At 39.7% G+C, this 24850-nt stretch overlaps 1 protein-coding gene across 4 annotated transcripts in view; it reads left to right on the plus strand.

The window, feature by feature from the left end:
- Positions 1–29: 29 nt before the first annotated feature.
- The window catches only part of MSH3 (mutS homolog 3), a 113195-nt gene continuing 88374 nt past the window's right edge, over positions 30–24850 (plus strand). For 2 of the 4 annotated variants that reach the window (XM_055791606.1, XM_055791605.1), the window contains exons 1-8: positions 30–218; positions 1942–2065; positions 3084–3307; positions 6810–7022; positions 8327–8443; positions 9190–9307; positions 10559–10701; positions 11650–11816. In XM_055791606.1, coding sequence (XP_055647581.1) covers positions 108–218; positions 1942–2065; positions 3084–3307; positions 6810–7022; positions 8327–8443; positions 9190–9307; positions 10559–10701; positions 11650–11816 — 1217 coding nt within the window. In that variant the 5' untranslated portion in view covers positions 30–107. The remainder of the gene's footprint in view (positions 219–1941; positions 2066–3083; positions 3308–6809; positions 7023–8326; positions 8444–9189; positions 9308–10558; positions 10702–11649; positions 11817–24850) is intronic. The other 2 variants (XM_055791604.1, XM_013298161.3) reach the window with 2 other exon arrangements.

Below are 24850 nucleotides of genomic sequence, written 5' to 3' on the forward strand. Positions count from 1 at the left end.
AGCTCCTCCCCTCTCCTGCGGCCCCGCCCTGCGCCTGCTGTCGCATCCGGCGGGGAAGGTGGTGCCAGTGCCCGCGGCCGGGCTTCGCCATCGCCGCCGCCATTGCCATGCCGCGGGGGCGGCGGCGGGAACGCGGCGGCGGGGGGCAGCAGCTGGTGCTGAGCAGGTTCTTCGGAGCGGCGGGGAGCGGCGGGGAGCAGGGTGCTGCCCGGCAGACGGTGCGCCCGGGGCGGTGGCGGTTGGGGCTCAGGGCGCCTGAAGGGCGAGGGGCCGGGCCGCAGGGGCCCTCAGGTCCTGTCACCTCTTGATGGTGGCGAAGGGCCCTCGGGCCTGTCTGGTTACCTCGTGTCACTAAGTCGTGTCTGAAAGGGTGGCCCGAGCTGGCCACGGCCCCGCCGCGCCAGGTGCTCTGCGGTGGCCCCACCAACAGACGGGGCCTTCCAGTCACCGGTGCTTGCTGTAGCATCGTTGCCTTGTGTACCACGGTAGCGATACCTCGTTCTTCGGAAACAGCTAGGACATGCCCGCCTTGTTGGAACTGAGGCTTGGTAGGGGTTTGGCGTGCAAGTTTGGGTCACGGGCCTTAGCGCCTTTGCAGTCGTGTTGGACCCTCTGGCACAGGTTCTGCCGCCCGGCGTGCAGCGGGTTAAGCTCATGGCCCAGGTCGTGGTGGAGCTCGGGCAACTCTGCCTGCACTGTTAGGTGCAGGGCTGAGGGAGCCTGCAGCAATACGGCAGCTTCTCCATGCTGCTGCTGGGAAAAAATTGCTGTCTCAGCAACTGGATTTCATTCTGAGTTCATATTCTCCAGTCTCCCAGTAGTTTGTGTTTCTAGCCCTTTCTAGCCCCTGGGAACGCATGCTTTTCTCACTTGTGTTTCAAATCAACCTTTTTTGTTACCTTTAGTCCAAATACATTACAAAAGGTGTGATTGTCCCTTTCTGTCCATGCAGAAAAATTGCTTTGTAATTAGTGTTGATCTGGTGGTATGTAATAGTGGATGTGGAAGGGAAACATTGCCATTCCTGTGGGCTGTGCATATGGATGCATTATGTAGAGGTTACCAGCTTATTGACTGAGGATAGAGTTCCTGCTTAGTTACAAGGAGATTGAATTTCCCAGTAATACACTTAAAACATCTTGAGATTACCATATGAATCGTGCATGCAAGCTGCTAAAAGCACCAGTTGTGTTTGTCTGCAGAGTGAAATGGTAGTGTGTTTATACGTTATTGCAGTTGCAAGTTACTTCTTTATATTTAGTCATATTTCTTACATTCTGTCAAACAGAAAACATCAGTGATGAAACAACATAAATTGATGAATTTTCTGTTTATGAAGTGTTAAAAGTACATGTGTCAAAAGCCATCTAAGGAGCACTAGTCAAAAGTACTGTATTCTATCCAAACTCAGGATGATGCTAGCTGGGTGTTTACAGATAGTTTAGGAAAATCTTTTAACACTTTGGGGACGGTGTGGAGAAGACACTCTTCCATCATTGGGATGTAGGCTATAGGAAGCCGTGCTTTTCAGAGGTGAATAGCCAGTATCTGGCAAGAGGAGGGCTCTGAACTGTGGAAATGAGGATTTGCAGAAGAGATCTGATTCAGACACAGGGCGGTAGTGTGTGGTATGATGGGAGAGTCTGTTAAGTGCTGGTTCAGTTCTCTAGCTCTAAGCTGCCTTTTGAAGGTGTGGTAGCTGCAGGTGTTTCTTCTCTAGTGCAACAGCCAATTTCTTCACAGAATGCACTATCTCTTTTCGTGTTGTAGCCTTGAATGTTAGAGGAACTATTTTATTAGAAAAAAATGTAGATAGGTAAAATAGTTAGGGATTTAATATATTGTAAAGTCATTTTACGTTACCTCTTTATGTAATGATGGGTGCGTTATTTTCCTTTGTGGAGGATGGCAAAGAACTACTTTGTTTAATTTATGTTTCAGGCTTCTGAATTTGGCACAAAAAGGAGAAAATCAACTGAAAGCAATGAACCCTGTGAGAAGAAGACCAAGGCACAACAGATTACTCTAGAAGACATCTGTAATCCATTGAAGACTCAGGATAAAAGTGGGTTGACTGTAAACAAACCTTCAAGCATTTATACCCAATAAATAGTTTTTCATTGTCAAATGTAAAAAAAAAAATGTTGGATACTTTAGGAAGTATCTCTTGAGTATAGCAGACATCTCTGAAGAGCCATTATGAGCATAATAGCTACACTTCTAAAGCACCTGTCTGTGGCTCAGAAGCTAGGTATTTGAGCCTTGCTCCAAAATTACTCTGCAAATCCCCTTCAGCTGACTCAGCTTTAACAGGTTGTTCAGTCAGTGAAGTCTGGATGCCCACGCAGAAATGCTGTAACTTCCCTTTCTGTGTTAATTTAACAATCTGTCTTTTAGTCTCAGGCTGAAGCTTACTGACACCTGACAGCTCTGTGGAGTCTGCCCTTTGACTGGGATACCTAAAGACTACCTTAGAGTAAATACTTCTAATGCAGTGCTCTTAACTGCGAAATGGCAACCACTTAATTACAGTGAAAATGCCCATGCTCTATTTGGCTTTGAACCATGAATTAAAAAAGTTAATGGTGCTAGTAGAAAAAAAGTAATCACTGAATATAAAGTTCATTACACTTATAATTCATTGAAAAGAATTAGCCGCTATAATTTTTTTAAAGAGGGTGCTATATGCAGTTTTGTGGATATGGTGAAGTATCACTCAGACACCATCAACTAGCAATACTACTCCTTAAAAACTGCTGAAAAAAATACCATGTCTGCCAATATTCTTAGCTAATTTTGTGGCTTTACAATTATCAGTCCAGAAAATAATTGTACTGCTTCTCCCATGTATGAAGAAGCATTTAAGTGAGGAGTATTGACTTTCCAGGGAAGTAACTAAGCTGATTACATGCATGGTTCGATCAGGCTGGCAGAAATAATGCAATGGGAGAGGAGAGGGAATGCAGGGAAGAGAGAGACGGAGCAAGCTGATTGTGTTCTCTGCTTACTGATGTCATTCTGCTAGACATTCTGTTTCAGCAAATAAGTTGCTAATATGTTTTTGTTGTGTGTTTTTACTGAAGAAGAACCTCTGAAGTGTGAAAAGCCTCGTATATGTTTGCAAACTCTAGACAGACTGAGAGAATTCTGCAGTGATTCAGACCAGCAGTGTAACAGAGTCCAGAAGGATAGTTCTCAGGAGAAGGAATCTCTGAGTTTGGAAAAATGTCCTGCTATTATTGGGAGAAGTTCAGAACTGAAAAACCATCTGCAATCTTGGGACAGTAGCCCAAAGGTTGCTCAGAAGGTATGTAGAGCTTTGATCCAGTGCTGTGTAGATTACTTCTTACGGCTTAAGGAAAGCAGGCTTTGGCACAAGATTCCTTTTGTGTTTTTGTATTCTGTCATGAAATAATGCAGCACGACCCAGTAGACTGGTGTTTGTGTACAGATGTTTTCCTGGCAGTCTTAGCACAGTGAGCAGAATGCATCTTACAGCTCTTCTGTGATACCACTGAAAAAAATCAGTAATGAGAGAGCAGAAATGCTGGCAGTGTATCTTGTTACTGTGAACGAACCTATAATATCGTAATAACAAATGTTCAGTGTGTCCCTTTGCTCAGCTTTCTTTCAAGTTGTATGAGTTTTGATATGGGCTGTAAAATTCCTAACAGGCTTTCTTTGCAAATATATGATTCAGAATTATTACTGAAATGTAGCTTAATCCCCTTGTTTATAAAAAACCTTACTACTAAAGATACCACTTTTTTTTTTTTCCATCTGCAGAAGGTATGGATAGCTCCCTTGAAAATTATCATTATACCTATGATACACATCAATAACAGTGTAGTAGTGCTTTGTTTCCCATTTAATTATGGGGCTAATTAACATTAGTTAATTGGTTTGGTTTGGGCCAGCTTGCTCATTTTGAAGTATTCAGGTCCTAAAAGGCGTCTCTTGGCTTACTGTGGTGGCAGTGTGTTGGGACTCAACTGCTCTTTAACAAAGCTTTACATCTGGCTTTTTGAAGGAAGGAAGTTGTGTGAAAGGTTGTAAAAGTTGATTTGACTTTCCGTGTCTGAAGGTCATGACCTTAAACTGAGTTGTTTGAGTTGTGTGAACATGAGATCAATATAAGAATAATGAATTCAACAGCTTGTGGCAAGAGATTTCTGTTGTTATAAGGGATTGAGGATATGTAGATGTGGTCAGTTGGAGAACACAGACAACTAATTCCTTCTCTGTCCCTCTTTCAAACCCTTGTCTGTCTGGAACTTCTTGATTTCTGATCCTTTGTCCGTGCAATTACATTGACATCAGATGCTGTCCCTGCTAGTTTAACCTGTAAATCATACTTCGGTGTGTCTCACAGGTGTTTGAGAACCAGTTCTAGATGCTGAAATTATGACATGTGTGTGTTCTAACACATGTACGTATTTGCAAAACGCATGGGAAGTATTTGGTGACTTTCTTTTCTGTAACACTGGAGACAGCACGTGGCTGGTATAGGCTGTCGGTTAAAAATGGGTGTGTTAAAGTAAGCACAGCAGAAGTGCACATTCGGTGAGCAAAGGAATGTGCAACTCTCCATCCACCAGGCTGTGGGCCTAAGATGGTTGGTTGTTTCTGCAGAATTCAGGGTTCTCTTTTGCTTTGAACAGATGTGTGTGTTGATTTTCCAGGTATCAGCTGGTGCAGTGTTTATGCCTTCCTATTCCAAAGTTGGTTTCCAGTGCACTAACACTGGTGTGCTTTTTATAGCAGTATTGCCACTGCATATTCATATGCTTAGGTGCTTGCTGCCAAAGAGCACTTGGGTCCAGTTGATCACACGTTGTCTGTGAGATGATGGCAGCTGTTAACTCTCCCTTCCTAGATCATGAGGAAGGTTGGCTTTAAGTGTGTGCAGAGAGATTCTGCAGGCAAGGTGTGTGTGAAGTGGGTGGTGAAACACTGGCTCAGGCTGCCTAGAGCAGCTGTGGGTGCCCCATCCCTGGCAGGGCGCAAGGCCAGGCTGGACGGGGCTGGGGGCAGCCTGGGCTGGGGGGGGGTGTCCCTGTCCATGCAGGGGGGGTAGGACTAGATGACCTTTAAAGGTCCCCTCCAACCCAAACCATTCTATGATACTATGAAAGTAAAGAGCAATTATTCCGTACTTAATATGCTCAGTAGGTAGTGAGGATTCATGACATACTTGACAGAGCATTGCTAGCATCTTTATAGGACACTTACTGAGTGGGCTGGCCAGGCAATCAGGTGAGGAAGGGCTGGCCTGCCATCCTTGGAGTGGCTTATCTTAGGTGTTTGTGTCTTGCTTTTTTCTGAGTTACAGCCTTTTTATGTGACTAATTTTCATCTAAATTCCTTAAGCAGCTAACTTACAGCCATTCAACTTCCTTGTGTGTTTTTACTACTTTTACTTTTGTGACCTTATTTCACATGCTTTTTCACAAGAGTTTTGTCTGTAAAATGAGATGCGGTCACGCTGCTTGGCTGGCACAGAGGTTGGATTGAAGACAGCTGAATCCTTAGGCTGAGGATTCTGCAGCTGAGACATTTAAGCTTTTGGGGCCATCTGAGTTCTAGGCATGGTACAGCTTTGTTTGTATTCGGCTATGTTGTCTATGGTGTCTGCTTGTCAAATAGGTCGTCCCTTGATTCTGTGCAATTCTGGGAATTTCACAATTTGCAGTTAACAGTACAGATAAGTCGTCTTTTTTTCCCCATTGTCTTCTACCTGCATTCTTTGTACATTCCCATGACTCAAAGTATATGATTTGCACTATCTCTGTGTTTCTTCTTCTGAGCTACCATTGCTCCTAAACAGTCTGTTGACTTCGTTCCTTGTAATCTAGATGGGACAATTGTTAGAAATGGAAGTTTACCATATTTAATTGCAGATACAGAAACTCACAGCACAACCTGCTCAATTGTGTTTTGTGTAGTCATACACTTTAAAAACTTGTGGAGAGTATTGTCTTTGTATTTCATCTTTTTAAATCACTTTTATGAGTACTTGGTGTTGATACAAGTGAGGAGGAATTTTGCTGTAAGTGAAGCACATCTTATCAGTGTTGTTCACTGCACTTCTAAAAGACTGAATCCATCACCCTGCTTACAATAACGAACAAAACAAAGTTGCAGAGCTAAAGTTGCTTGGCTAACGTAGGCTACACAATGTCACTATAAATGATAAATTCTGAGAGAGTGGGCTCAAAGCCTTAACTGTTAAGCATTTTAGAAACTGTTATATAGATTTCGTGTGGTTAAGAATAAATTATTTTGGGAGGTTTGCTGAGCTTATGAAGGAAGGGTAGACTGGAGAAGAAATACAGTTTTGGTGCTTGAGACGATCAACTGAGACTCATACTGAATTGGGTTATTTCTTGATTTACTGTGGCGTTTTGGAACACCATTAATCTCTCTGTGGTGCAGTTTCTCATCTGTAAATTGGAGTAGTAATTCATCCTTATTTTTATATCTGACCGGTTTTGACTGCCCGGTCTTTGCAGCCTGTGTGCCTCTTGGTCTGTTTTGAGAGCTCATGATACCACAGGGATCTGATTTCAGCTGAGATGTGTGAGCACTGTGTTGAAGTTGACTAATTGATGTAATATCTTTGACTTCCATGACTTTTAATTCCAATTAAACTGTATTCTGTATATCCTACTTTAATAGTTTGGCTGCAGTTCTTGGGGCTATTTGATGCAAGAACAGCCTAGCTCTATGGTCTATGTGAGTCAAGGTCTGCAGGGGCGATGGATTTATTTGATGATTCCTAACTATACTTTTCCATCTTTTATTTACAGGAGGAGTTACACTGTGATCTTAGTCAGTTTTCTGCATCTCTGAAGTCTTATGAAAATACCCAATATACTTCAGATACAAACCTTAATAAGAGAACCAAAAGTATTTACACTCCACTAGAACTTCAATTCATAGAAATGAAGAAACGCTATAAAGATGCTGTTTTGTGTGTGGAATGTGGATACAAATATCGATTCTTTGGAGAAGATGCAGAGGTAATTTTTGCCAGGGTTATGGAAAGACACTTGTGTTGTGTTGGTGTCGTACTAGGGTCTGTGGCGATTCCCAGAAGTAAGGTTTTTGTGGGGCATAAATTTCGTAGGTTGTTTTTAGTACTCAAAATCAAGACAAAAAATCTGCATGCTTAAGTTGAAGACTATCCACTGCGCATATGCTTTCTACCACAATAGCATTTACGATTTTGTAATCATATGCTAGTGCTTGCTGTCCTGCATATGGGGAAATTAAGATGAGGTCATAGAGTAATTATTTGTCAGAGTTAAAACTGAAAAACTTTCAGAGGTGAATTTTCTATCGTGGCCTAAAACTCTACTAGGAGTATTTCAGTTTGGAAGACAGTGGAGTGAGTGCTGTAAAAGTAGATGCATATAGCTGGTATAGCCTGAGTGCAGAGACCATCTTGTATGCATGTTCAGATGCAGCACCTGTATGTGCTAGATCTGTAGGAACTGGAAAGTACTTTGCAACAAACATTATTTTAAAGTGATGGCTCATAAATGGTTCATAATGATATTTTTTTTTCATGATCTGTCCCAAAGTCATTGCTACCAGCCTTTGATCTGTGCTATTTCTACACTTGAGACCAGTGAGAAACTTTGCTTAGTTACTGGGAATTATTTATGATAATCAAATTTGTACTCTGTAATTTGTCTACTTGCTTACTGGTGCACTCACAGTCCAGAAATAGAAATACACTATCCAGGTACAGAATTCAGTGTTTGTCTGCAGTTCCTGTTCAAGACCACTCTCCCTAGTCATTGGGCAAAAAAGCAATTAGAGAGCGTACATTGTAATGTCACATTTTAACAAGTGTTGTTACTCTTTTTCTGTGAAGTATGTAGTTTCCACTGCTGTTTGATACTGATTTTTCAGTATTTTAATTGATTAGCTAGCTTAATACCATCTGTATAACCACAATTAAAATACCTCCATTCTTTTTGCATTTTTAGTGTTGTGAAAATTACTTGACCCTTTGTTGAACTGTGTTGCAGAATCTGTGTGTGTGGTGTAGGTGGTTTACGTCATGGTGGTAAAGATAAACATGCAGCGTAGTAATCTGGCACGTGAAGTCTGTGATACTGAGGCCCCTGTTTGTGACCATGTGTTGGGACAGAAGGTGGAGAGGCCCAGCTCTCTGGGCTTTTTCCTGTAACATTTTCCTTTTGACACTGGAATTCTATTTGTAGTTGTGCATCAGTGTTGTCACAGAGATGAGCTCCTTTCCTTCAAAATGTCACAATTTAAACTATCGTCTGACTCTTCTTCTTGTACTTTGCAGATTGCAGCTAAAGAACTAAACATTTATTGTCATCAGGATCATAACTTTATGACTGCCAGTATACCGACTCACAGACTGTTTGTCCATGTGCGGCGACTTGTAGCAAAAGGATATAAGGTTATCCCTGGCTTTTATTAAATGGTGTTAAGGAGAGAATAGCAGTGAAATAATTTACTGTACTAGTCTTGTTTCAGCTGAGGAGTGGGAAACTCATCGGCTGTTTTTGCAGTTAAAATGGCTAACTGTTTCAATTTTGCTGTTGTGATGAGCATCACAAAATTTAAGTAGATTCAATCTTATTTCATTTTACAAAAGGTATCTTTGTGTTTTCTAGAACAGTTCTTTCTCTTGGTTTTTATCAAGCCTTTGCATTTGATAGAAATACTTATATATCCTCTCTCTCTCTGTCTCATTCTTCCTCACATCCTTGTTTTTCTTATCCTAGCCCAGATGTTTTTTCTTTCTTTTCCTTCCTGTTGTTGATCCCTGTAATTTTGACTTTCTGTGATACCTCTTTTTTTTTTTCTGCTTATGAGAAAAGGGCCTGTTGAATCTAAATTGATAGCAGCAACCGTTCTCTGGCAAGTGGTGAACTCTAGCAAAATTATTTCAAAATAGGATGGGAGAAGTTGAGAGGGCAGTTAGAAGTGGATAGAACATAAGAACAAGCGGTGCCTTATATCCTCAGTAGCAGGATCAATGCTAGCCTCTGCCCTTGCTGCTCAGCTTTAATGATGCATTTGCTGTTTGTACGTTTTAAAAGATCTCCAAATTTACAGAAGAATAATAAAAAATTACTTGTTTAAATAAATTATTTGTTATTAATCAAAGAGGTAATTTTGTTTCTTGCTGTGTGCCTGTAGGTTGGAGTGGTAAAACAAATGGAAACTGCAGCACTGAAGGCTGCTGGAGAAAATAAAAGCTCTCTCTTCAGCCGGAAACTGACTGCTCTCTACACTAAGTCTACACTTATTGGAGAAGATATCCTTTTCAAACAAGTTTGGTTTTGGACTATAATCTTCCATGTATGAGAGGCTGTAATTCTAGTATTACCAGCTAGATGAAACATGAGTAGCTAGCGGCTGACATAAGAGTGGCAGCAGGAAATAAAGTTCCTTTAATTTTAAGTTGTGGTAAACCGTGGTGCTGGGTTTATAAAGAATTTAATCTCTTCAGGGCTCTAGGTTTGTTGTGAAACAGCAGGGCCGGTGTTTACTGTAGTTGCTTTCTGAAGTCAGAGAGTGGACTTCCCAAGTCTACAGTGTTCTGTAGATCTTGTCTTCAGCTACCTGTTTGACCAAACTGAGAATGCATAACAATAGTGATTCAAGAGGGTGTGAAGGAAGAATTGATTGGTTTGGTTTAAGTGAAAAGAAGGTGATAAAATCAATGGACTATTGAAAATCTAGCTGGGTAACTGACCCCTGACTGTTAAAACAAAGGAAATGTGAAAATGAGATAGTGAAAATTTCAACCAGTGAAATTGTCTTAATTTCTTTTCTTCTGGTTTTTGTTTTCATATCTTCTGCATTATCTACATCATGTTTTTTCCTTTAGTATCTCAAACTAGTACTTACTAGATACCAAGAGCTAAAAAGATTGCTAGATTAATGCCTGTGAGGTTGCATTTAAGGAGTAGGTCAGGGAAGCAGATAGAAGTCCTGAGATTTTGTTGGAAAACTTCTAGTGTACTTACAGACTCTATCGCAGTGGTTGGCAAACTCAGTGAAAGCAGGTGCAGCAGTATAACCCAACCTGGTGGACAGGTATGCTACAAGTTTTGAATGCAACTAACCTAATGCTCCTGCTAAGATGTATACTTTTGTAAAGCATTGCCTGCTTTTCAGGTGCTTTGTACCTGGTGCATTCTGTTTTTTCTGTTAGGTGCATGTGGTGTGGATATGAAGTCAAAATGGCAAGGTATAGCAGCCCGTGTGCAGAGTCAGCTGCTGGTTTAACTTTTGAAATAGCTGCTCTTGCTTGAATGAGGAGACCCACAAGACACTCAAAGATGGCCTTTGCGTGCCACGCACTGACTTCAGTCCTCGGTGCTGACAGTCATCGGAGTTCACCAAAATTGTCATAGGAGTCAAGCTAATGAAAGTCAAATTAGACCTTTAGTCCAGAAGACCTAACACAAAATCTAGTTGAGAAGGACTGAAATCCAGAAGGACCTGTGAATAATGCACCAAAATCTGTGTATTGCCTGGTGTTTTTTTTAACATTTGTTACATGTGAACCCTTTGCTGAAGCTAGATGATTCTGTAGATGTCGAAGAGGTAACAACAGAGGTCCCTGATAACTACCTCCTCTGTGTCTGTGAAAACGGAGAAAAATTTGACAGGAAGAAAGGTGACATTGTTATAGGCATTATGGTAAGTTAGTTTCACAGGGGAACTGATATTTTAGGGTTTATGTGGGGTTTTTTGGGGCGTTGTTTTGTTGGGGTTTTTCTGAAAGGTGGGTGGTAATTTACAATTGTCCTGTTTTTTAGAATTTTTTGGGTTTTGTTTATTTTGTAACAAGGTGCAGTTTAGATAGGATATCATCTGTGTGTGAATCGTGAGCGCCTTACATTTGAAAACTGCAGAAAAGGTCTGAAGTTGATAGTTGAATATTCCTAACACTGTTATTGCTGCCATACCACTTGAAAACGTAACAGTGTTTTAACCAAATATAGGGAAATATTAGTTCAGATGCTTTAGTAACTTTAGATGTTTTTAGGGTCAATGTTTTAAAGCTTGTGAGCACTTTTTTCCTTTACAAAATGTTATTTAGAGGAAGAGTCTTAATACTTTTATTGTTTCCTCTTCAGATTTGTATTCTCTTTTATGGTGAAGATTAAAATCAGGATTGTTTAACTGGCAAAACACAGTGATAACAAAAGCCTAGTCTGCTGGTAATTCATTAATTTAAAAGTGTCTTGATTGTGCTTGTGTTTGCCACACTGCAGCTGGGAGAGAACAACAAAAGCAGGTGCTATTATGACAGGCTGAATTGCATGTACCTTCTGTAGACTTCCAATTACATAAATAGTAATAAAAGTCAAGCAATGTTGGATTGATAACAGGAACACATTTACACTGTTAAGGTATTGCTATCATTTACTAAGATAAAATTGTGATAGTTGTTTGAAGTTACTATCGTATCATAGATTTGAAAAACATGATTTTTTGATCTGCCACTGTTAATAAGCATGTGGGTGCTATATAATTTTGTGCTACATGCCATAAATTTCATTTCTGGCTTAACAGTTTGAGTTACTGAAACACTTCCTGAAAATTTAAATATTCAATACATATGATGTTATTATTATTCGACAGGCAATCCAACCAACTACCGGAGAAGTAATTTTTGATAGTTTTCGGGACTGTGCATCTCGCTTAGAATTAGAGAGTCGGGTTTTGCGTCTGCAGCCAGTTGAAATAATACTTCCGTCTACCTTGTCAGATCAATCTGAAAAGCTCATCAACAGTATAACTTCCATGAGGTATGTTCTATGGGGATTTTGTTGTGGGGGTTTTTTTTGCCTTTTTTTTTTTTTTTTAATTACAGCATAGCTGTTGATGGAATTTAGATCTAGAAGCAAGTATGTACGTGCAGTTCTGTAATGGCCTGTTTTGGAATGTCTGGGCTGAAAGTTCCCCAAATCCCAAATAGTTTGCTACTAGGTTGAAAATTACCTAATTCCAACTAAGTTTTGGGTGGCCATTCTGAAAATTGTATTTAGACTGTAATTCATGGCTTCTGTGTCCAACCTATGAAAGATTTGTGTGCCTAAACATTTGTTGTTTTCATTTAGACCATCTTGCTTCCACATTTCTGGTCATGTGATCCACTGGATTTATTTCAGTGCTCAAACACTTCTCTTTGGGATGTGAAAGTGGTGTTGTGTGGCTGTTTTTCTTATTTGTCATAGTTTTAAGATCTCTAAAAGGCATGAAACTTATTTTCTGTTCATGTGGATAGGTATAGAAAACCTTTGCAACTGGTATTTTCATTCTGTTTGTCCTTGTATACTATCTTGAACTGGGATACAAACTTGCAAATATCGTGACTGATGATCTGTTTATGTTTTGATTTCTCTGTGTATTTCAAGAGTAAATTCATTACATGTTTTCTATATCAATTTTACTGTAGAATAAAGCCAGAATAGGATCTAATTTGTAGGATGACAGATGAAGGATAAAGCCATCCTATGAACATATGTGGTGAACTTGTGAAATCTTGCAGATGTAATTTTTTGTGAGAAAATACCAGCTTTTTCACTTTGTTTCTTTTTTAACTGTGCAGCTCTGTGCTGTAGAGAACTAGCTTTGAGTTTGGCATTTCTGTTTTGAATGAACTAGTTACAAAGTATCATATTTTTCTTCTGTGTGTTAACAAAGCTACAGAAGGCCAAAGAAAAAGGGATGTATTACATAGGCAGAGTTTTGTACTGCGGAGAAGATACAAGTATTATCACCCTTCCATATTGTAAAGAAAATTCATCACAGTCACGTGAATGGTACCTACCTGACAGTCAACTCTGTACCTTGACTACCTCACTTAAATTCCACCCAAGTCATCATTTTGTAGCTTGCTGTAATGCTCCAGATGACTGAGCTGCTGAATCAGTCTGCATTCTGTTCCCCACCTCTGCCAGTGTAATCCTTATTTACCCCCTTTTAGAAAAAAGAATAAAAAGTTGACATGAAGTGGTCGGTAGGCATCACCTCATTGGGAAAAGCTGATTTTTGTGGCACATTATAGAACTTGCACAGATGTTGCTGTACTCAGCTATCAAACTTTCAAGGGCACATGTACATGAGAGGCAAGATTGGGATGAGGGGCTGAAAATGTCTGATTTGGTGTTAGGCATCTTAAGAGAATGTGGCTTGGGAAAGTGTTATTCATCATCATTCAGTGGTGGTGTGGTGCTTACACTTGTAGTGAAGTGTGCTCTTGTCATACTAGGCTCTTTCATTCCCTCAGCTCATGTATGGACTGCAAAGCCATAATGAGCTGAAAGTCTACTCTAATTACTAAGAAAGCAATATCAATGCATTTCCTTGCAGTGAAGTGGCTTGTTAAGACTTGGGCAGATAAAATACCCGATTAGGAGGAAGTAACAAACCTTCTCTAGTTGCCAGCAGATGGACTTCTGTGGTTAGTGCAAAAAAGGATTACTTTTGTAACTCCCTCCTTTGTGAATCAATTATATAGGAGTATGCCCAAAATATTTCTCACTACACCATGGTGAAGATTAACAATTCCTATCAATTCCTATTTTTGTTTGTTTTGGCTTTTTTTGTTGCTGGTGCTGTGCACTGACAGTTTTGTGGGTGCCAGAGGAAGGTGAAATGATGTAATAAGCCAGCAAAGCAAGTGAATTTTTCAGAAACAAGGTAATTCTGATGCAGGTTTGAAAGAGTGATTATATGGGGGTTTTTTTTGGGTTGTGCACAGCTGAGAATGTTAGTAAATTCTCATTTCTATTAAGAACAAAAAAATACCACGCATTAGCTGATTTTGTGAACAGATATTACCTTGTATTTTTTTCCCCTTTCTGGCAATTTACTCGGCAGCTCTCCAGCCTAAGTGTTCCTAATTACATGGGAATTGTAAAAATAAAATGCATTACTTCAGTAGACTTCAGTAGCCTTATAGGAAAAAGTTCATGGATTTTCTCGTATCGATGTTTTAACCACTAGAGGGCCCTGAAGTCCGTAATTTAAGTGGTTCCAGTTTGCTGCTTTCTTGTGCTTTTAATTAGGCTCTGGTTTTTCTGTAACGGTTTTTATGCAGGCAGTAATTTTATTTTAATGCCTATTGAGTGGTCTAAAGTATTCGGTTTTGATTATTTTTCATTACCTGCTAATTTTATTCTTTGTCTGCTGTTTTCTAATAACTCCTGCTGAGAATGATCAGTTAGCTGGGGGAGGTTTCGTTTTATAATTTTTTTAAGACCTTTCAGACTAAAGCCATGGGAACTAGATCTTGTGTTTCAATAAGGCTCCTCATCTCAGCGTATTTGTGATGCAGTGGAGAACCACTGAATTTATAAGACCAGAGTATGGATGGCAGAGAAAAATAGTCCCAGGAGGTGTGCAGTTTGGAGTGGTTAAAAGCAGAGAAGAGAAGGGTTTTTCTGCTCGCTGCATGCCCATGTTGTGTAAGAATTGCACCAGGGTTTGCCTGTGTAACTTGGTATAATTTAGTTTTGGATGTTGCATATTAGAACTTCACACTGAGCGGCCAAGATGATGTAGCCTAGGTCTTTTCCAGCACAAAGGGTGTGCTGATGGCTACTTTTTTTTTTTTTTTAAATATTTAGTCCAGGTAAACCACTGCAGCTTTATGAGAGCAGTCATAATCTCATTCAATGTCTGGCTGTATTGACAGAGTTCAAAGTATCTGTGTGCTTTCCTTCACTTTCTGTGGTTCTTTCAAGTACATGAAGACCAAATGCAAATATGATACACCAGTGTATGTGTCTATCTGCCTTTATTCTATAAAACCAAAACATACATAATGTACGTACCTCTTCATGTAATGCTGTGCTTCCCTCTTCCTATTCTCATTGCCACCAAAGCTATGTCCAGGCTTAGCTATGTTATTCACACTATTTATTGGTACTTCTATTATTGTGTGCACTGTCACAGCCAAATTTACATCAAAGGAACACTCATCACAGAAGGAAAAAACAGCTGAGTGGCAGGGTTCTGCGATTCTAAATTTGTTTTTGTCAGGAACAAGGGTCAAATAAGTCGCCAGAAAGTTTTTAGTGGTTTGGTTTACAATCACAAAGAGCTACTACTTAAGGAGAACTTAATTATGATAGAAATTATTTCTGTGGATTAATGTAAAATAGTTGTAAAGAGTTATGAGTCAGAAGTGGAAGTGCAGATAAAACACACAATGGAAAGTGGCCTCGTCACTTTTTGTTTGTACAGTGTTAGTGGAAAGCTTGCTTATCCTGCAGATTAGTGGCAAAAACAGTTTCACACGTTTCTGTGTGGCTGTAAACAGGGTCTTGCAAAATGAAGAATGAAGAAAATTTTACAGTAAGTTAATAAATGACTGAAGCAGCAGTAGAGCTGTTTTGAGAACAACTTAAGCTGTTTCAGCTGTGCCTAAGAAAGCAGTTTGCAACGTAAGTGGAAGGTTTGGTCCTGATTTTGAAGTTCTCAATGTTTAAGTTCTGCATGGACATCAATGTAATGAACAGTAAGCAAAGCTAAATGCTGCTGTAGTAAGATTACTTGGCTGGCTGCATGATTTGTTCATACAATGGAGTTTCAATTCAGTTAGTGTGAAGCCAGTTTAGTTAAATTGCGTACTTGGGCAGGGGGGCAGGAATCCTAGCTTTCGTCAATAGGTATTTTACCACTGATTTAAATGAAGTTAGACTCAACCATCTTTTAATAAAGATTTTGCTTAACCATTTGGATTAAACTCTGGTGTTTGCCAACCTGTGTAAGCTTTAAAAAGTTAGTTTAACTTGTGGTGTAAATTTGTGTTGCAAGTTACAAAATTTCCCCTTTGGTAATTTAGAAGCAAAAAAATGGAAGCAAATGTATTGAAATGTGTGGCATAGTTCCATTTGCTACTAGCATTTTGCTGTTTCAGGTGGTAAATGAAGTGCTTCTATTGCCAGTGTTATGACAGACATTGTCCATAAAATTAATAACTAGAAAGTACTATTCAAGGACAGTTTTAATGACTAGAAAGTATTATTCAAGGACACTGAACTGGAGGTCAGTTTTGGTGGAGAGCCTTCCTTCAAAAGCAAGGCGTAAGTTAAAAGTAGGTTATGGAAACTGCTTCAGAACAAACTGTTCCGTTCCCAAACCATTAGTAACATCTGTTGCAAGTGCTGGCCTCGCTGGAGGAAAATCTTGTAACATTTTTAGTTTCTTTCTTTCTAGAAAACCAGGAAAATATACTTGCTTTCAAAAAATGCATATGTTTTTACAGGAGAACAGTGTGTTTTGTACTCCAGGCTCTTCCTAGTCAAGCATCAGTACCCATCTGCCTTAACATATCGGCTGCTTTAAAAGTTGGGCTGTACTGGTCGTCTTGAAATAATTTTTGAGGCTCCTTTCCATTTTGCTTGTTCTTGCTTTTCTCATGTGCCCTGATTTTTGTTTCATTGAAAAATCCAGCACATCTTAAAAAGAGTGCCCCAGTGGTCCTCGTAGTTTTTTCCATTTGCCCTTTTTTATGTAATGTTTTATTCTGTAGCATTCTTTGACACTATGGAAAAACACACTGGTCACAAGGTCATCCAAAGCATTATTTCACCCAAGTCTGCAGTGTTTTGGTTTTTTCATGTGTCTTGTTTCATGACAGGCCAGCAGTCTAAAGTTAGGATGATATGGTAGCTAACCTCTTGTCTTTGCCCACTAATTTTTCACACTATTCTGCTTGCAGAGCATAGTGTCTTCCTCCTGCTAGCTTGGGCCTGTAATATGGGAGGAAGTTTTGACACAACTTCCATCACGCACTGCAGCCTAAGCTGCAGGTAAATCTGCTACTTGCTTCTCTGTAGTATGTCTAAGAAATTTTTTCTTCTGATTATGGCATTCAAGTTTCTGTTTTTGCTTGAATTGCAGTATTGTCTTTGGCTTGGAGTTTGCTCCCTTGAATTCCCTTCTCTTTCAAACCCATTGAGAACTAAAATCATCCTCCTTGCTCACTGGAATGATTGAATTACTCCTGGGCCAGATCTCTCAAGTAATTGATCCTCCATCTTTACATGGAATGCAGGCCTTCTTTGTGTTTCCAACTTTTTCTGCTTAAACAGTGCAGGGCTGATACACCCTCTGTTTTAGCAGTTACTTTAGCTTTGTATTGGTTGTGGTCACCCAGGTACCTGCCTTACTCCACAGGTGTGTTATCTCTAACGTCAGCCCTGTTTGTGATCTCTTACCAGCCCAAAGCATTACCTGTGACATAGGTGGTGGTGATAGTTGACTGCTGGTTGTTTCTCGTCGTCCTGCCCCCCAGTTGTAGTTCATCTGAAATCAAGAATAGGAGATGTCTTTTGACTTTTTTGTTTCAATATGTGTGATGCCATAGTAGAATACGGCAGTGCTTTGGGTTCCTTGGAATGGGGAGTGCAACTGTCTTTATAAGTTAACTTGTAAAGGGTATAGAAGTGAGCTATGGCCAGTGTATTACATGCATTGGTCAATAGTGATATTGATTGCTAATTGCTCTCAGGGACAGAGTTGTGGATTTATGTCATCCATGAAGGAGCAGAAACTCAGTTGGAATGAACTCAGTGAAGTTTTGTAAATTAATATAAAATGCTTTTAATTTTGTGGATCTTCATATGTGGCTGGTTGGTTGCTCAGATCAGAGGATGCTTTCATATAGTTAATACTGAGGAATTTTTTTTTTTTTTACATGGGAGCAGTTACATGCTTATATATTTATGTAGCTCAGTTTGTGAAGTTTGTGGGTGAACAAGGGTGGGAAGGCTTGTACTGGTGAAAACAAGACACCAAATGGTTACAGTGAGAGTAAACAGTACTGCAAATGAAATAGCTGAATAGAAGAGTGAAAAGTATCTAAAGGGGGATTGGTAATCACAAAAACTACTGGTTTCATTGTTTGTATAGCTTGTAGTATTCCCATGGATTTTTAAGTGAAAGGCAAGCTGTGACAAACATCTTGAGAATGTTTTGTATAAATGGAAGCGAAAGCAGTTGAATTTGCAGCAGGAAGAAAGCAAGTAAAGTACAAAAACAGTGTGTGAGCTTATTTTCTGTAAATACAAAAAACAAATGCATCACTGAACAGATATTTACTGACTAAAGAGGCTTTTTGCACCACTAATAATCCAATTCATGTCCTGGGCAGCTCAGCTGTGTGGAGAGCTGCTTGAAGCATATTGGTCGTGTCATAGCTTGCTTATTTTGAACAGACGGGAAAAAAACCCCACCACAACAGTATTATCAGATCATGTAATGACCTGAGAGAATTGTTGGACAGGTTTTTTTGCAATTTAATCTTGTTGCAGTTATGAAACATGCTGTTCTCAGTATTTAGTTCATTATTGTTTTCTGTGGCATTGCAAGTGAGGGAAGCATGGGGCTTAAATCTCTTTTGACAAATTGCATACGTGTAAAGACTGCTTCTTTACCGTTGGCTGCCTTACTGCCCTTCATGGTTTGGGACACAGCATAGGCATACAGCATCCTTTAGATGAAATTACTAGTCCATTATGTGTGCAGAGTTGTGACAAGAAAAACATGGGAGGGTAGTTGCAAAGCACCATGTCTGAATGCAGTGCAGAGCACTGCTCTTAACCTGGATAATGCATTAAATAAAACATGTTAACATTGCTTGTTACAATAACAGCTGGCCTTTGCAGGCCTTGCCCAGCCCATGTGTTTTTGTAAATTCCTCTATGCAAAAGCAAAGATGTGTGGTCCTGATCAGCTTCCCCAGCAACTCATACCTGGTTCAAAGGTGCATTATTTTTCATGTGATTGCAAGCAGTGTGGAAAACATGCTGTGTTCAGGAGCTGTATTTGTGGCATTTTTGCACTGATTAGTGATATGGTTTTGGCTTCTTTTTCCCCTCAGTGTTTGACCCAAAAATCATTGAATGAAGAATGATTAAATTGATCTTGATGTTTGTGCAATTTCTTACTGTAAAAAAAATTTAAATTTTTAATTTGGAAAAAACACCTTATTGAAAGAAGCAGGAAAATTAAAACTTGAAAGCATTTGTTTTCATCTTTCGGCACCTATTTGATTTATTATTATAGGATTGATCAGAAACTGCAGGACGTGACATTTAAGTAATTCTGCTTTTTGTTGTCCTCTCTGATCGTTATTACTTGCTTATTTCTTCAGTATATTTATCTACTGTTGATTTTTCACAGCAGCTGTCAAAGTTTCTCAGCCAGGGATGGATGCTGAAGCTCCTAATTACAAACCCAGATGGAAGATTGGCATTCTACACTGCTGTTCCCCAGGAGGTGGCACCAACCATGCAGGAGCGCTGCTGGTCCTAGGGAGGGAGGAGATGAAAGCAACCAATTAGTAATAGCTAATTTTCCCTACATATCTGCGAGGAAAGTAATTGTGGTGCATTAGGTGACTTGGTAGAGAATGGTAATACATTTCCAAGTTCAGGAATCCTAATTTGAAGGAACAGTTTTCATTTACACTTGAAATTCTTTTAACTTGAGATAGAGATCATTACTCTGATAAAATTCAAATAACCCAAATACCCAAATGGCATTATTATTCTGATGTGATTTGTATTAGTAATTTAATTTCCAGTTTTCAGATAATGCAGTTATCGTTCAAAGAAGTGAACATTTACTAATGGATGTTTGCTTTGCTGGTAGGCTAGTATAGGTGTTATACGTATTGGAGATTTTCATGATAGAGCAGGTGATTATATGTTACAGACTTGTGTAAACTGGAGGGCTGTACAACTCTTGTCAGTATAGCAACTGTATAGTGTATGGAGGTGGGAGGGAAGGGGAGCATGCGTTGCACACGCGTAAAAGTGGGAGTTGTCTCAAGTGTATTAAAGTATAAATATAAATGACTTTCAGAAGTGTTGAATATTCCAGTAACTCTTAACTGTACAGATACTAGGGAGCGCTCAGGTCTTTACAGTTATATCAGATCCAGTTACATCAGTATTTTCCTGTTGTAACCCATACTCTAGGCTGTCCTGCGTGTTGGTTGGTCTATGGTAACTTCCAGGGTGCATGTTCTGTGTTTTCAATGTGAAGGCAACTTATCTCTTTCATCAAGAGGAAATCTAACTGGACCTTTGTAAGGATAAATGTGTGTGTGCACAGTATGCTGTATCGTGGAGGAGCTACTTGCTCTTACAACCAGAGAGGAGCTGCACGCTTTCCTTTGTTCCACGTATTGGTGAAAATTGCAGTAACCTGCAGCTGGAGCGCGCACATTCAAATGGAGAAGGACTCTTAAGCTCTTAAAGCTGGTGTGGTATTTTAAAATTTTTTAACAGCCTATAAATGTTTATTGGCATATTTGTTAAAATCCTCGCTTGCTTTTTTCTGATTTTAATAACATAATCTTTTTTTGTAATTTATTCTTCTTGGAAACTGACTTGGGGCATGAATCTTTCCCTGTGAAACAGTGGCATCATGGACATCTTGGATGTGTTAATTTCTCAGATGTTACTTCTTCCCACATTTCCTACCCTTATTGTTAGTGCTAGGAGTTAGAAATTCAGCAGTTTTAATCAAAAGAATATAATGATGTAAATGAGATGAGTATGGGGGGGAGAAAGACTGAAACTGCCTGCATGTTTGAGATGCTGATAGCAGTGATACTAGAGTGGGGAGAAGAATACGGCTCTTGTCATGGTGGTTCCCAACTCTCCTGAGTTAGGGAAGAGAAAGGCCATGAATGTATGTATTTTTCATAAAACTAGAATATATTAATTTTTTTTATTTTGAAGAAAATGAAACTAAAATGGATTTTTATGTGCCATCAATCTACTGAACTGCAAAAGGAACAAGCTTTATCTTTCAGACTATCTTTACAGTTTGGTTTTGTACTTGACTGGCTTGCAACATTTGTCTCTAACAGATGTTCTTTTTGATCTATGGTATAGGGAACAGGCTATCAGTAAATAGGAGTCATGAAGAGTGTGCTTGAAGGATGAACTCTTCCTCTGGGAATCTGAAATAGTAAAAATGATTGTTAGAAATTGGTACTTAAGTTTGCTTCTAAGTTTACATGAATATTTTCTGAGTTCTTCATAACAAAATCAAAATCATTGCTATAGTAATTAACTCTTCCAGTACAAAACTTAGTAATACAGTATTTTTTAATGTAAAAAGGTTTCATGTATGTATATTTGCTTTCCATTTCCAAAAAATAATCTTCCTGCAGAGGCAGATGGATGTACTTAAAAATAATTTAATGCAAATATACTTGAATCTGTTCTGCTTCCTATTTTATGTTAATGCCTGTCTCTTGCTTCTTGTCAGGTGGAAGGTAACTGCCTGGCCCTCCATCCCTTCTGCCTATTTTTTTACAATGCTTGCTACCTGCTTTTTTGAGTCTCTGCCACCTCTTCATGTCTCTGCTCTCGTATTTCCTGTATCTAGGGTGCCCTTGTCCCCATCTCCAGCAAGATTTCAGGCACTCCTTGCAACAGACTGCTTGGCACTGTTCTTTACCTCTACATACCCCTATAAAAAGTCATGGCTGACAAAGAACTTGTGGAGAAAGAAGCAGCAGCTCCCCGGATAACATCCTAAGGAGGACATAAGTCAGACCCTTCTACCTTTCTTAATTTTTCACAAATGTTGGTGAGGTACAGGGTTCTGAGAAGGAAGAATAACTTTCCTGGAGACCTTCACTGGGTTTTTTGTACTTCAGATGCTCTTGCTGCGTGTCTTTTACTGCTTTTGGGCTATGTATTTCCCTTTTTACTGAACACCTTTTCCTAGGATTTCAGGAAGAACCAAGAGAACACACTAAAGAGAAAGGCAGTATTCATAGAGTCATGGAATAGTTTGGGTTGGAAGGAACCTTTAAGTTAATCTAGTCCAACCCTTCCCACAGTGAGCAGGGACATCTTCAGCTAGATCAGGTTGCTCAGTGTCCGGTTCAGCTTGACATTGAATGTTACCAGGGATGGGGGATCTGCAACATCTCTGGGCAAGCTTTTCCCGTGTCTCACTGCCCTCATGGTAAAAATTGCTTCCTTGCATCGAGTCTGAATCTATCGTCTTTTGATTTAAAACTGTTAATCTTGTCCTACTGCAACAGGCCCTACTAAAAGGTCTGTCCCTGTCTTTCTTATAAGCCCCCCCTTTAAATATTGAGAGGCTGCTTTAAGGTCTCCCTGGAGCCTTCTCTTCTCCAGGCTGAACAACCCCAACTCTTCCAGCCTGTCTTCATAGGAGAGGGGCTTCAGCTCTCTGATCGTTTTTGTGACCCTCCTCTGGACCCACTCCCAACAGCTCCATGTCTTTCCTGTACTGAGGACTCCAGAGCTGGACCCAGTAGTGCAGGTGGGGTCTCACGAGATCAGAGTAGAGGGGGAGAATCACGTCCCTCAACCTGCTGGCCACACTTCTTGTTATAAAGCCTGGGATGTGGTTGGCCTTCTGGGCCATGAGCACACATTGCTGGCTTATGTCCAGCTTTTCATCCACTAGTACCCCTAAGCCCTTCTTGGCAGGGCTGCTCTCAATCCCTTCGTCCCCCTGCCTGTATTGATACTGGGGGCTGCCCCGACCCATGTGCAGGGCCTTGCACTTGGCCTTGTTGAATGTCGTGAAGTTTACGTGCGCCCACTTCTCAAGCTCATCCAGGTTCCTGTATATGGCGTCCTGTCCATCAGGTGTGTCACCTGCACCACTCAACTTGGTGTCCTCTGCAAACTTGCTGAGGATGCACTCGACCCCACTTTCTATGCCATTGATGAAGATATGAAACAGTACCAGGTTCACCTAATGACTTGTCTGTTTAGGCCAACCCTGGAGTTTGAAGAGCAGGAGTTGAACATGATGTTGGGAGCACTGTAGCCAGCGCAAGCCAAGGGTGCTGCTCCTTTTTGCTAGATTTCTTACACAGGTTCGCAGAGTGAAAGCTGTGAGGAGGGGTCCTTCTCAGCTGCTAGGGGATGTATAATGCTCGCTAACTTCAAGTGTACAGAGGCATCAAGGTGTATAGGACATTCTTGAAGCTAAGTTGAAAAGGACTGAAAATAGAGAACGCAGTAGTAAGCATTTAGTTACCTAATCTGGATGCAAGATGGAAGAATGTACATATAGAAGACGGGCAAAAAAGAGCACTGTAACTTTGTGTGGGTGTAAGGCCTTTGAAATATGATTGGATCATCCTGAACACAAAAGTGTTATAAATAGGTAAGGGCTGTGACAAGACACCACCTCAGCTCTGATGTGAAAGGACTAATCGTTACGTTTCTAGTATCACTGCATATTATACTTCTAGAATTGTTGTAGCTTGCTCATATTGTAGATTCAAAGATAACTTCTGGTGGTGTCATGCCCCAAAATGAAGGGGAAGGATTGAGGGGAAAGCAGTAGTTGTAAGAGAAGGATCCCATGGCTAACCAGTCAAGGTGCGTACATCAGTTTTAGGCATCACTAGGCAAATAAAGGGTTCTGATCACAGAGGAGGTATACTTGACTCTTGGTATGTCTCTGAAAGGTTTAAAGGAAAAGCTGGGCCTTCAGCCAAACTAACGAATTGTTGTGTAGCTTTTTGATGTTACAAAAGTCTATTGAAATTCCCATGTTAGTTTAATCATCCTGTGATATATAATTAGCATATTATCAAATGTTATTGATTAAAAAGTAATATCTTTGATTTTTAACCTACTGTAGAAAGGAACATCAGAATGGAGTTTCATCAGTAGCTTTTCAGTGGAATTGGTGGGTTAAGCAATCATTCCTATCCCACAACCCCTTTCATGTTTAGTACAGAAGTTTTTGTGCCTTCACGGGGAACTGGGACAAGTGAAGAACCACTACAGTCATTTGTTCTTTTCTGGGTAAATTTTTGAACTGGTTAGGATTCTTGTTTCAGTTCAGTATATGGTTGTCCAAGCTTTTATGCCAGAGCAAAAGGAAAGAGAAGAATGAAGATGTTGGGAGTGCCAGGGATGTTGTGTTTAGTGGCTGTGTTTATCTCTGTTTGAACTGATAGTCAGGCTGTACTCTTGGTTTAGTGAGTGCTGTACTGTAGACAGGGTCCATTATGTGATAAATTAAAAGAAAAACCCAACCTAAACCAAAGATATCTTTTAATGTAATTCCTCTTAAAAAAAAAAAAAAAAAAAAAAAAAAAAAGAGAAAATCTGTCTTGAAGCATGGTTATGTTGGCAGATGTACATCTTTAGGTTGGCTGTTGAGAGAGGACTTGGCATGGAACTGAAGTAGCTTTATTGCAGTCCATACATATATGAATTGCATATGAAATATTACATTAAAAAACGGTTGTGTATTAGTAGGGATATCTTTTCAGATGCTTGTCTCATCATTTACCATGAGTAGAATGTAGACTAATACTTTGTACCTTTTATATTAAGCTGGGTGAGGGGAATTCTTGTAGTTCTGTTATAAACATTCATTATAGACAGACATCAGTATGTTGTGCCAGCAACTTTGCATATTTTAAAATACAGGAACTGCACAAAAGTATCTTTTGTATGCAAAATAACTGCAATGTATCTTGTGTGTGAAAACAGTTGATCTCACAAAAATTAATAGTTTCACTTAGTAGCTTTATCCCTCTATTCCCTCAAATATTATAAGCATTTCATTTGTTGGTGGCAATAGTTTTATTTTTCAGTTTCTTAAGTCCTGACATACAAAATCTAGTAAGTTAGAATAATGTCAGTTGCCAGTAGAATTAAAGGTGCTGTGGGTTTTTTTTCCCATTTTTGTATTATTTAAAAAAAAATCACAACAAAACTCTGCCACTTTTGTTTTCAGTTCAGTCCTATGCACCAGAGATGATTTGCAGTCTTACAGAATGGAAAACCATGTTTTG

Source organism: Falco peregrinus, chromosome Z, assembly GCF_023634155.1.
Source record: "Falco peregrinus isolate bFalPer1 chromosome Z, bFalPer1.pri, whole genome shotgun sequence".
Lineage (NCBI taxonomy): Eukaryota > Metazoa > Chordata > Aves > Falconiformes > Falconidae > Falco > Falco peregrinus.